General features: G+C 46.3%; 1 protein-coding gene across 5 annotated transcripts in view; it reads right to left on the bottom strand.

Moving 5' to 3' along the window:
• LOC101273575 (dihydrodiol dehydrogenase 3) overlaps nt 1–13,299 on the bottom strand; it is a 42,081-nt gene extending 28,782 nt beyond the window's left edge. The window contains exons 1-2 of one of the 5 annotated variants that reach the window (XM_049705301.1): nt 13,123–13,299; nt 195–244 (exon numbers count right to left, since the gene is read on the bottom strand). In XM_049705301.1, the coding sequence (XP_049561258.1) occupies nt 195–244; nt 13,123–13,235 (163 nt within the window). In that variant the 5' untranslated portion in view covers nt 13,236–13,299. The remainder of the gene's footprint in view (nt 1–194; nt 245–13,122) is intronic. The other 4 variants (XM_033409093.2, XM_033409092.2, XM_033409094.2 and 1 more) reach the window with 4 other exon arrangements.
• Between the last annotated feature and the right edge of the window lie 381 nt (nt 13,300–13,680).

The following is a 13,680-nucleotide window of genomic DNA, read 5'->3' as shown; positions in this document are numbered from 1 at the left end:
CAGTTATCTAAATACATCTTTATAGGCGGTGCACCCCTTCCCCATGCCATTTTCGGGGTAATGTTTGCTACTTCTAGGACTGCCACTTATTATTTGCCTTTATCTCATCTGGTTTCCATGCCAAATGCAGACATACCTTACGATAAGCCTTAAAAACGTAAGTGCACCAAGAGACCCTTGGTCTGTGGCCTCACCTCCGCCTCCTGTGAAGCTGGACACCAGCCATGGAAACACTGGAAGAGAGCTGTAAGAAATAGAATGATTTTTAAAACTAAAAGCCCTCATTTCGTGAGCTTCCTTCCATCCAGTGGTACCAAAAGAGAGAAACTGCGAGGCTCAGAACCTGTGCAGGCAAAGCAGGGGATGTATTCTTAGCAGTCCTATTGTGCTATATCAAACAGCTTTGTTCACTGTGAGTCAGCAACATTTTTGAACGAGGGAGGCTGGAGTTAATGGTATAGAAACATTTTTGGATGATCACGCTTGGTGAACATGAATGCTCTAATGAGAATTAGTGTAGAAGAGAAACGTCCTCAGGGAATGTGTTCCTAGGAGCCTCTCTAAGCAATTTTAACATTTTATGTAAACATTACCTGTTGGTCAGATACAGTCTTCTTGTGTACTCCATGCAAATGGGACAGAACACTGGACTGTGTAAGTGTAAGTATGTCCACTGAATGTGTAACTAGAGATGTTAAACTTGCTCCTGGGGAAATGCAAAAATTCTGTAGCACTAACACGATTTGGGCCACTTTTACTAAACAAAGGTGGGGCTGCAGGAAGTGTTGTAACTAGAATTCAGTTCAGCAAATATTTACAGAGTCTCTCCTACATGAAAAACACTGTTCCCGATTTTTTTTTTTTTTTTTTTTAGGTCATGCCTGTAAGAACAAGTTTAAGAGTTTTGAAATTTGCTTTTGCAGGACTATACCCTCAAATCTTGCCCTGGTTCTAAAATGACAACCTTCTTTGAAACAGGGACACAGGAGTAATTATTGCTGGATCTTGAAGACCCTTGTCCAGAGGTAAACCTCCCAAATCATGACCTAGAAGACCAAGGATTACACATGGATTATGCCATGGAAAAATATCAGGGATTTGAGTGCAGTTGACTCTGTTATCTGTTGGTTATAACACACTTGGCCAAGGGAGCCCAACAGATTGAAAACCTGGCTTTTCTAACGTGCAGACTTTGGGCTGGTCTAGGAGCCCGCCTTCTTAACCCAGATCTTCCTAAGAATCCACATCAGGGAATTTGTACTAGTTGCTGGGGGATCAGTCCCAAATAAAGACACTCCAACTTCGGACAATGGAACTGCCCCTTTGACACCAAAAATCTAGCTGATTTCAGCATCCTGAGTTTGCTCCGCCCCCAGACCTTATACAATCCATGAACTGTGGAAAGAGCAGAGGTGCCCAGAGTCCAAAAAGCGTAATCAGGAGACACACTCAAGTCTTGAGGTGACCCTGGTCTTTGCTCCACCGCAAGAGCACCTATCCAGACTAAGAGCAGAGCCTGCAGGGCAGCTGCTTGCACCTATGGCCATCACTGTTCCTGGTTTTCAGGCCCAGGAAGGTTAGACCAATCGTGGAATGAGAGAAATAGTAATAGCAATAGCTATATTTATTGATATTTTTCATCAGTTTTATTGAGGTATACTTTACATATCATGAAATTCACTCATTCTAAATGTACAGTCCAGTGATTTTTAGTAAATTTATAGAGTTTTGCAATCACCACCACAATCCCGTTTCAGAACATATCCAACACCCCCCAAAAGTTCCCCTGTGCCCGTTGGAAGCCAATTATTGCTCCCAAACCCCAGTTCTAAGCAACCTCTAACCTCCTTTCTGTCTAAAGAGTTTTGCCTCTTCCACAAATTTCATATAAATGGAATCATACAATGTGTAATCTTTTATCTTCTTTTTTCATTTACCAAACTATTTTTAAGACTCATCCATGTCGCTGCATGTACCAATATATTCCTTTTTATTGTTGAAAAGTCTTAGTCCAAAGTTGGAATATTTGGAACTAAAAAGCATCAATCTGATCCCATATTCCTCCAAGAGTGGTTCCTAGATAACCCCTATCAGAATCTCAGGGTTGCCTGTTAAAAATGCAGATTTGGGGGTTCTAGCCCAAACTTCCTACATCAGCATTATGCAGTGATGTATAGTGTATTACTGGGGTAACTGTATTATATTCAATGTATCAGTAGAGGTGAGACCAGGAATCTATATACTTAATAAGCACCTCCAGGTAACTGGTACAGACCCCAAAGCTTGACAAAACCACCATCTAACCAGGCTTTTACAGGAAAGTTACTAAGATATTTGAATATACCTACTCTGAGAAGTTTCTTCTCCTGGCAAAAGAGCCACTGTTACTTTAGACATTCTTTATCCTAATGTTTAAAACTTTCATGATTCACATTGACTTTTTATAGGTTATGCTGCATTTCATCAGTTGCGCATTCTCTCACATCAAGTGAAATCAAGCTGCATCTTGAACTTGACAGTAGGTCATCACTTAACTGGCAGAGTTTTTTCTTTCTTAGGTAGCACATAAAGTAATAGTGCATCTTACAACTGTCAACTTGTTAGATTTGAATAATGATGGTACTTGAGGCTGAGAACCACTAAAGTCTGCAACATCCAGGTTCGCAGGGCACATATGGAAGTATTATCGGTCGTGACTATAAATCCATCCTCATACATAAAAATACATATAAAAGTCTTCAGAGAAGACATAAGACAAGAGCTCCCTGCTGAAAAGCGAAGAGGTCTTAGGATGGATTGAATGGTGGCTCCCAAAAGGTATGTTCACCCTATAAATGAGATATTTGGGTAAAGGGTCTCTGCAGGTGTAATTACGTTAAGGATCTTGAGATGAGATCATCCTTCATTATCCAGATGGGCTCCAAATCCAAGGATAAGTGTCCTTATAAGAGACAGAAAAGGGGAAGACATAGAGAGAAGAGGATGCAGGGTGAAGATGGGGGGCAGAGACGGGAGGGATGCAGCCCCAAGCCCAGGGACCCCTGGAACCAGCAGAAGCTGGAAGAGGTAGGAAGGAGTCTCCCCTGGAGCCTGCAGAGGGAAAGTGCCCTTCGTTCTCCACAGGTAAAGACAACAGGTATTTCCAAAACGTTGAGCTCCTCCAAGGATGTGAGTGGCTCTAAGTATTCCTCAGTGAGACACTGATCTATCTGTGCTCTACCTTGGATTCATGGTCAGAATCCTTATTAGCAAATTCTTATGCCACAGCCAAAGGCAGAACTCAGAGCATCCTGTGAGGAAAAAAGAGTTTGAACAAATTGAAATTTTTCATCCTGAAATAAACCGAGATGTAATATTGGCAATGAATCATTTTAAATATTTGAAGTTTTCTTATACGGTCCCCCCATCTGTTATTCATCCCCACTTGGGACAGGATCAGAAGAGCTTATTTCAGTCAGAAGGATTTCAGTTGGACTCCAGGGAAGTGATCGTGGCCCACTTTGCAAAGAGAACTTTGGCATCATCCCTCATAGGGTTGAAGGGTTGGTGGACACCACCCCCTCTGACTCATGTGCCCCTCTGGGTAGGTTAAGGGATCCTCCCATCCAGACAAATAATGACATTATGCAACACTCATGCTCTGAGAGATAAACTGCATTCACTCTACCGTGATCTTCGTCACCATTATTTGCTGAAACAAAGCAAAATCAACTTCCAAGGTAGAGTCAAACTGACGTGGGCTTCTCAACACAGTTTAGCCAATGCTTCCCTCTCGTGTGTGGCTGTGACATTGCATGAGCCCAGGATTGTGACCACAGACAGACAAGAGTTTGAGGAAAACCTAGAGATGAAACTCCCATCAACAAGCTTATTTCACAGACAAGGAAACCCAGAAGACCTAGGTTTCATGGCAGGTTCCTCAGCCATGGCTGGCAGAGGTGACGGGCCTGCAAGGTGCCCGTCTGCCAACTTTGCTGCCTCGTCCGGGCAAACCGTGCAAACAAAGGGCTCCATGCAGGCGGCCCGGCTCCCCGTGAAGCTTTTGGAATTTCCACAAACCGTAAAGCACAGTGCTCGCCCCCTAGGAATTTGTCATCAGAAACAGAGAAGAAGGTGATGACAAATCTCAAATAAAAAACAATACGAATCCATGCAAGTCCTTGTGCGAGAGGATTTGCCTATTAAACCAGCAAAACTGGAGAGTTAGCAGAGACCAAGTTACCACCAAGTAAACTAAGGGTTTCTAACTTCATCCTGGCAAGATGGGTGGCTATTGAAGGATCTTCAGCAGGGGAGAATTATGAACTCTTGTCCAATTTAGGAAGGCCATTCTGGCTAAACTGAAGGATGCTTGGAGACAAAAAGACCAGAAAGCCTTTGTGCGATACGGGGTATGCATGGTGAGGATTTAAAGACCCTCATTTTCTAGCTTAAAGAACTAAAGGGTCAACAGTACTATCAAGCGATATGGAGGACAAAGGAGAGGAGCAAAAAGGTTTGTGAGGTCAAGGAATAACCATTTCCATTTTGGACATACTGAGTTTAAAGGCCCTTTAGCATATCCAGGTGGAAGTATCTACTAGGTTAATAAAGAAGCAGGCCTGGAGCTCAGTAGCAAAATGTAGATTTAGTTACAGATTTCGCACCAAGATCATAGCTGAGCCTTGGGGACAAGTGGGGCTGCCCGGGGGATCGTGATGGGAGAGCACCACCTTACAGGCTTGGAAAAATCCACATGGGTCACGGAGTAAAGTCTGAGCTGTCAGGATAACAGCAGGGCCTCACATCACAGAAGAGAGGAGAGCAGGTCCAAGACATGTTGTAAATACTGTCAAATGCTAACCCCCCAAAAGTAACTCCAGACTGTCCACAATACATCAAGGGGCTACTGGTGAAAGCCATCAACGGTCTTAGAACAACACAAGTTGCTCAAAGAAGAGAGGGAGGCAAAGACATGAAGAGAGGAAGAAGGAAGATAGGATGGTATCCCGATATGATAGGATCATCCTATGTCCTTGTGGTCACTGTCACATTCTTCACGGAGGGAAAAAGTAATTTTTCATCATATGAAATATTAGAGGTTCCAGTGCCCTAAGTGGAAATTCAGATTAACAACAGGGTCTGAATCACAACCTGGCTCTCAGATTTGGGGGTGGGGTGACGTGTTTGGGAAAGAAGATCTCGGTGTCCTGTGTTAAATGATGAACACGTGACACAAATGAGCAATTGAGCATCATGCTGATGAGGACAGGGTAGAACAAGCCTCCCCTGTATGCGGTGTGCGTGGGCTTCTCATTGCGGTGGCTTCTCTTGTTGGGAGCACAGGCTCTAGGCGCGTGGGCTCAGTAATTGTGGCTCGTGGGCTCTAGAGCGCAGGCTCAGTAGTTGTGGCGCACGGGCTTAGTTGCTCCACATGACACTACTTTGGAGTTGAAAGTGTAATGATCTCTTTTTCAACCACATTCAAATCTGTACACAGTGCTTTAGCTCATTCAATTCCCACAAAAACCTGAGACACGGGTATCACAATGCCTATTTCATAAATGAGAAAGATGTAGAGTCTGGGATGTGAAAGGGTTCTCCAAAGAGCTAAGAGGTGGTGGCCTGGGGGTCTGAACTGGGTCTGCCTGACTCCAGAGACCAGCAGTGCATCATCAGCCTCCTTCCCTGGGTCACCTCCACTCCCAGCCGGCCGGTCCTGCAGCCCTACGTTCCCTTACGTCCCCTCCACCTCTGGAAAGACATCGCCTCAAGTTCTCCATGTCTTATGACGTGGACAAGCTATCAATCAGCTAATCTGAAAACCCGGCTCTGACTGACAGTCTAGTAGTCAGAGAAGATGAGGAGCTTCCACCACTAATGCCTTTTCTACGCCAGTAGTCAGGTGCTGGCCCCATCTCAGACTTTATCTACCTAAGCTCTCGTGTCCTGATGCTCACGTCCCTCTTGTAAAAAGTTCACCTCTTGGCTTCTTCAAGGTCCCTCAACGTGTGATCCTTGGTCCATGCCTCTTCCCTCATCCCCTCCCATGTGTGCACTTCATGCAACGCTGCAGACTGAGTCGGGAAGTGTGAGAGGCATCAAGACAATAGGCTTTGGAACCAGGCAGACCCAGCTGGGAATCTCAGTTCCACCACTGACTGTTCACTGATTGAATTAGTAGCCTGTATGAGCCAGGAAATATTGCTCTTCCTGGGAGGCTGTGGAGATTAAAGGAGGCCACTTCCAGGCTCACGCCATGGTAGATGATCAGCGCGTTGGTTACGGTTACATACATCACATGATGAGGTGTAGGTTAATGATGAGATATTTGCCAATGATCAGTAGTCAGGGCTAGGCTGGAGACCTGACGTTTGAGAACTGGAGAGTGATGGCCTTTGGGACACGCTGCTGGGAGAGGCGAACGGCCCTGGGCCCTGCATACTCTTGCCAGGTGTACTGAGACCATGTGGCCTCACTGCTCTTTACCAAGGCTGTTTCTCAGGGTCGTGTTCACAGCAAGCAGTTTTCAGTGTGGAGTAACGTCTCTCCCCAAACAGCAGGCTCCTTCGGCTTGCTGCCATAGTGGTGAATCCTCCAGGCTCAGTGCTCCTCTCTGTACAGCACACCCCCCACCCAGCATGTGGGGAATCCATCCAGGCCCCCAGAAGGTCAGTGGTGCTGACAGGTCAGGCAAAGCAGGAGAGAGAATGGACAGTGAGATTTGACAGCACAGAGGTTGTTAGTGTCCTTGAGAAGAAGGATTTCACGGGGTTGAGGAGGAGAAAGCTCCACGGGAGTGGACTTAAAAGAGGATAGAAAGGGAGGGGAGATATTGGATACTGGATATTTTCAAGCACTTTTGCCAGAAAGAGAAATGAGAAAATGAGAAATTCACTTGCTCCCTCTAAGAAAAGCTGCTCTTAAATTACAGTTTCTCTATTAAGAATTGTATAACTCCATACTGGTGGGAACAACTCATGAATAGTACCTTGGTATGTTACCCATAAGATAGTTACCTTTTACAAGGGAAAACAGGTTCTTAGGCCAAAACTATCGGTCCTTTCTGTTTGGGCCACAGGCCAGCTGAGACAGATGTCACGCTGCCGTCATCTGGCCACTCTGGTGGCTAAATCACATTCCACGGCCAACAAGCTGAAACTCTGTGACTCTCTTTGTTTGATTGTCCCTTAAAGGAAATTTTAAGCACAGTACAAAGACTTAGGATGTCAGATGTTAACTAGTTAATTTTTTTTTTTTTTTTTTGCGTTATGTGGGCCTCTCACTGTCGTGGCCTCTCGTTGCGGAGCACAGGCTCCGGACGTGCTGGCTCAGCGGCCATGGCTTATGGGCCTAGCCGCTCCGCGGCATGTGGGATCTTCCCAGACCGGGGCACGAACCTGTGTCCCCTGCATCGGCAGGCGGACTCTCAACCACTGCGCCACCAGGGAAGCCCAACTAGTTAATATTATCCGACACCAGGAAGAAACTAAAATAGCAACAATCAACTGTCTTGCCCTTGGAGAGGCAGTTAAACGATATCAAGTTCCCTATTAATTCCCATAGCTCATGAGAGAATAACACTTCTGAACCACCTTCTGATGCTGGCTGGAACCATAGAGTTTCTTTGCTGATCAGGGGCACCCATACTTAAACATATTGCAAGAGTTGGCACCAGTAGCAAACCAGCTGTTCACCTCTTCCCTGAAAGGGAGTAGGCATTGAAGTTTTCTTTGTACCAGGAAACTATCCTTTCTCCCCAAATGCCACCGGTGTTCTATGTCAAGAATGGGAAGATGGGCTTCCCTGGTGGCACAGTGGTTGAGAGTCCACCTGCCGATGCAGGGGACACAGGTCCGGGAAGATCCCACATGCGGCAGAGCGGCTGAGCCCGTGAGCCATGGCCACTGAGCCTGCGCGTCTGGAGCCTGTGCTCTGCAACGGGAGAGGACACAACAGTGAGAGGCCCGTGTACAGCAAAAAAAAAAAAAAAAAAAAAAAAAAAAGGGAAGATGGGCTAGGAGAGGAAGATTTTAACTGATGGAGGGAAGAAGAAAGAGGGTTTCTAGAATCACCCAGCCAGTGTGAATCTTCAGGTGACTCAAAGAAGCAGTCTTGTTTCACTAAGGCCCAGAAGAGCTGGGTGATTCTCCGGAGCTCACCCAGGAAGTCCAAAACAGAGCTGAGATTATAACCCAAGTGACCTAGGGCTCTTTGAAAACTGTCACACTATTCAGCAGAGCAGTCCCGTCTAGAGGTACCCCAGTGGGTGGCCTGTAGAGCCAGACTGCCAGGCTCAAATCCCAGCCCTGACTCATTGTGTTACCTTGGGCAGCTTCCCGAAACTTTACTTCATCCGCAGTAAACTGGACAAGCTACTTACCCTCCCTGGGCTGCATCTCCTAGGAGTGTTGGGATGTGTGTATAACCTAAGCCTTAGCTCATCATATCAGCAGCACTCAGTAAGTGTTAATTTGTTACTATTGCCTCTCCGGATATTCCAGTCCAAGTGTTGGACAACGATTGTATCTGGAAAGAGCCTGAGTGAAGGAAGAACAAAAAGTCTCGTAAAAAATCGAACTCCTGGGCTTCCCTGGTGGCACAGTGGTTGAGAGTCCACCTGCCGATGCAGGGGACGCGGGTTCGTGCCCCGGTCTGGGAAGATCCTACATGCCGTGGAGTGGCTGGGCCCGTGAGCCATGGCCGCTGAGCCTGCGCGTCCGGAGCCTGTGCTCCGCAACGGGAGAGGCCACGGCAGTGAGAGGCCCGCATACCAAAAAAAAAAAAAGAAAAAATCGAACTCCTTGTGACCATGGAAAAGGTCAACAAAAGTGGAAAAATCCCAGTAATAATGACTCTTTGCTGCAGGGCAAAGAAGAACAGCTAGGCCAGATTCCTGCCCTTGGGACTGTCCTGAGCTCACCGCAGACTGGATTCTTGAAGGACACGAACAACCTCTTAGGGTGGCCTCAAGGTTGAGAGAAGAAAAGCCAAGTGCAAAGTCCCTGGATGGAAGCCTGGCAGCCAGCAGACCCGCCTGGTGGGAGGGGTACAGAGGAGCCCACAGACCTGAGCCAGAAGTTCAAGGCCGGTGTCAGCAGAGCTCAGGGCTGGGGCGGGAGGGGGGATGGATAAAGACACGGCTCAGCTGAGAACAGCCGTGACCTGCCTGTGGGTCCCTGAGAGAGTCAGCAAGGAGCTGAGAGCATCCGCACGCCTTCAGGTCATAGGCTGCCGGCCAGTTCAAGTCCCACCACCCACCTGCCAAATCTGAAGGCGTTTTGCTGAAAAGATAACAAAAACGCCCACTGGGCAATATAGTAAAAGTTGTACCATCTCAACATACGCTCCCCAGGGTCACTTTCCATGCTCTCTCAGAAATTGCCTTAAAAGGGACTTTTTGTGAATTTTTCCTGTTTTTCACTTTGATATGCCTGAACATAATTCCAAACTTCTCCCATCTCATCCACCACACTTTGTTTTCATTCATTCATTCATTCAATGAACACTGCGTGAGTGCTCTGGGTCAGACTCCACGTGAAGGAGGTGGAGACATGGGAGCCCCTGACCCCAAAGAAGGTGCTGGTACCCAGGCTGACGATGCGGTGTGCGTGTCCTCTGTGTGTCTGAAGTCAGGGTCCCCAGACAGACTCTGAGACAGAGAGCTACGTGCAGGTTTGGGTGAATGTTCTTGGAGACACAGCTGTGAGGAGATGAGGACGGCAAGACTGGGCCAAGGGAGGAGCCGGCCGGCAAAGCAGTGGCAGCTGAGGCTCCGCTGGGCTGGGGAGCTTTGTGAGCTGTCTTGAGTTTAGGCGGGGGCCAGGGCTTTGTGTACGGGCACCAGCAATCAGCGGCAGTGAATCACCCCGGTAGGACATACAACCTTGGGTGAGGCAGTTTCTTGCTTCTGGGGTCAATTTCCAAGTCCACCGACAGAATGGATAAAGAAGACAAGATATATATATATAAATATATACATACACGATGGAATATTACTCCGCCATAAAGAAGAACAATGTCCATCGACAGATGAATGGATAAAGAAGGTGTGGCACATATATACAATGCAATGTTACTCAGCCATAAAAAGAAACGAAATTGAGTTTTTGTAGTGAGGTGGATGGATCTAAAGTCTGTCACACAGAGTGAAGTAAGTCAGAAAGAGAAAAACAAATATCATATGCTAACACATACATATGGAATCTAAAAAAAAAGAAAAAAGGTCATGAAGAACCTAGGGGCAGGACAGGTATAAAGACACAGACCTACTAGAGGATGGACTTGAGGACACGGGGAGGGGGAAGGGTAAGCTGGGACGAAGTGAGAGAGTGGCATGGACATATATACACTACCAAATGTAAAATAGATAGCTAGTGGAAGAAGCCACACAGCACAGGGAGATCAGCTTGGTGCTTTGTGACCACCTAGAGGGGTGGGATAGGGAGGGTGGGAGGGAGACGCAAGAGGTAAGAGATATGGGGATATATGTATATGTATAGCTGATTCACTTTGTTATAAAGCAGAAACTAACACACCATCGTAAAGCAATTATACTCCAATAAAGATGTTAAAAAAAAAAACTTAAAAAAAAAAAGAAGAACGAAATTTTGCCATTTGCAGCACCATGGATGGACTTGGAGGGTATTATGTTCAGTGAATTACGTCAGACAGAGAAAGACAAATACTGTATGATATCACTTATATGTGGTATCTAAAAAATACAACAAAGTAGTGAATATAACAAAAAAGAAGCAGACTCACAGATATAGAGAACAAACTAGTGGTTACCAGTGGGGAGAGTGGGGGAGGGGCAACATAGGGGTTGGGGAGGGGAGGCACAAACTACTGGGTGTAAGACAGGATACAAGGATGTATTGTATAGCACGGGGAATATAGTCAATATTCTGTAATAACTGTAAATGGAGTGTAACCTTTAAAATTGTATAAAAAATATAAAAATTAAAAATGTTCCAATGGGGGGTACAGATGTGAACCATCCTGCCCTCCAAGAATTTCTAGAACTTTAGACCAAATCATCAAGCCACAGTGGCCACACACACCCTCTTTAAAATGTCTGAAGAGGGTACATTGTGTCCCAGGTGAATGGAACAGACCTTCCCCCACGACCTTAGAAAATTCACAGGAGTAGGGTGGTCCACTAGCATTCCCTCCAGACAAATGAGGATGCAGACAGCCTGAGCTAATGCTTCACCTTCACTGAGCGTTTAATTACCCAGAAGAGCATCTATTGCCTCATTAACTCTCTAACTGTGACCATTACAGTTAGAAACGCAAACACAGCAGCCGGACAAGGCAAATACCACCCAGCCATTTGCAAGGTTGAAGATGGAGGCCTCGTGGTCGACAGGTGGTGGTTACGTGGGCAGCGAGTTGTCAGCTAATCCTCCCCGGGTAAGCAGGGCAGCAAGGCCCTCTGTGTCTTCAAGTGGGACTCCAGGAAAGGGGAAGCCAGTTCAGCCTCCCCGTGGCAGCCCCAGATGTTCCCCTTCTTTGTTCTGCTGAGGAGCAGCCTGGAAATCTTGAGTCCAAGCATCTTGGTCAGCAGCACCTGGTCATCACACACCTGAATGAGGGGTCAGGGGGCTACAGGTGCAGGCGGTTCGGAGGGGAAGGTTGGGGTGGGAGGCTGCAGAGAGAGAAAGGAGGGCTTTGCTACGTCCTACGTTGATGAGTAGAGTTGAGTCACTTGGAAGAATGGGCTGCCCTGTGAAAGAAGAGCAGAACTTGGCCACTCCCTCGTTTTATAGAAAAAGACACTAAAACCCAGAGAGGAGACATCACTTGCCCAAGGTTACACAGCTCGCTGGTGACGGAACTCGCGTTAAAACTCAGATTCCCTGATTTCCCCTCCAGGGCTCTATTCACCTCCCCAAAGAAAACGGAGGAAAACGAGAAGTGTGGGTGACAAAGTAAGCAAAGCGACGAAACTAGTGGGGTGGGGGAGAGAAAAGGGTGAAAGACTCAACTGGGAAAGGAAAGGAAACAAGCAAAGAACAATCATCAAAACGATGCTGATGCTAAAATTCCTGTGCACAGGAAGAGCCAAGAAAGTGTTGAAAAAGAACAAGATGTGGAGCCAGCCCTCAGATTGCAAATATTCTGGAGCTATTGTGATTCAGCGTGTTAACAGAACGGTAATCAGCAAATACGTCAATGGAACGGAATATGCAGCCCAGACACAAAACAAAGTAGATGTGGAATTTAGTACATGTGTATAGACGTCATTTCAGGCAGTGGCCATAGGAAGGGGGAGGGTGGAGAAGCAGTCACTGATGGGTATTAGCACTAGTGGCTGTATAGTTGAGGGGGAATTAAGTTAAATCCCCACTTCACAACATTTCCTAAAAAAATGAGAGATGGATAACCTCAGTTAAAATGGCAATATTAGGCAATATCTGAAAAATATTACAAGAAAATATAGGGGAATCTCTCTAGGAGGATGGGAGACCTTCATAATTAAGGCACAAGAAAGCAAAATCAAAGGGGAAAAGACTGATCAATTTGACTACATCAGAATTTAAAACTCCAGTTTCCTAATAGAGACCACAAGGAAAATTAAAATCAAGCGACAAACCAGGAGAAATATCATAAATATCCAGCAAAGGACTTAAAGCCATAAAGTATAAAGAATTCCTAAAATCAATACAAAAGGACTATAAAAATAGAAACCATGGGCAAAGGATATAAGCAAGCAACTCAAAGAAGAGGAAACAAAAATGTCCAATCAACATATGAGAAGCTGATCAGCTCGTGATCAGGGAAATGCCGATGAAAGCAAAGTGAGATATTCCTTCCTGCTCATCAGCCTAAAGAAAATGTGTGTGTTTGATGACACAGGGCATATAGAACTTGTACACTCATACCCAGCCGGCGGAATGAAAACTGGGTGTAACCACATTGAAGGGTAAATTAGTCAAACCTATTGAAGCTAAATCCCCCAATTTTCACTTTCGTGTTTAAGCAAATGAATACATTACTTGTCACTCTTGCAGTAAAGAGAATCACTTTGACCATAAATTAGAGACCAAATGTCAGGCAGGGATCCCAGTCAAGGAAGGATGTCTGCAGCATTTTGCATCTCAGCCCCCGGGTGGGATCGGGGCCCATCAGAGCCAGTACCTGAGCAGGAAAGTAGGAAGGGCAACCTGGGGATCAACATCTCCTCCCTCCTCCGTGGCCTTCAATGCTGCTGACTCCCCGGCTGTCCCAGGTGAAGGAGGCAGCTTCGCCATCAGGTTGTCTCATTTTCCAAACTCAGTAGTGAATCTGTTTCAGTTTGGCAAGTGAAGCAATTACATTTCTGAGTGGCAGGGGTCACTTAGGGCTAAGTGAAAAACTTGACTCTGCCAGGCAAGAGAGATGCACGTCATTAATCATGGCCTGTCCCCACACGTCCACGGCTGAGCTCCACATCCCCTCCCTTCCTTGGACTGACTCATTCTCCATCTCCTTTCTCTGTGCAGAGCGTCCAGAGATGGTCCACTGGGGGCCCAGATGGGAAGGTAAGTCATTTAAGCGTTGGTCACCCAGGAAATTGAAAATCTACCATGATGGTACTAGGGCACAGAGGGTGAATTGATTTCCTGTAGCGTATGGACCCCAAAGTCTCTGGGGAATCACGTCAGAACCAGGTGGGGAACCAGAAAGGCTGAACAAGCAGGAGTTGAGAGCAAAGCA

This window comes from Orcinus orca, chromosome 2 (genome assembly GCF_937001465.1).
Source record: "Orcinus orca chromosome 2, mOrcOrc1.1, whole genome shotgun sequence".
Classification (NCBI taxonomy): domain Eukaryota; kingdom Metazoa; phylum Chordata; class Mammalia; order Artiodactyla; family Delphinidae; genus Orcinus; species Orcinus orca.
Note: the sequence above shows the minus strand (reverse complement) of the source record. Positions and strands in the feature narration are given on the sequence as shown.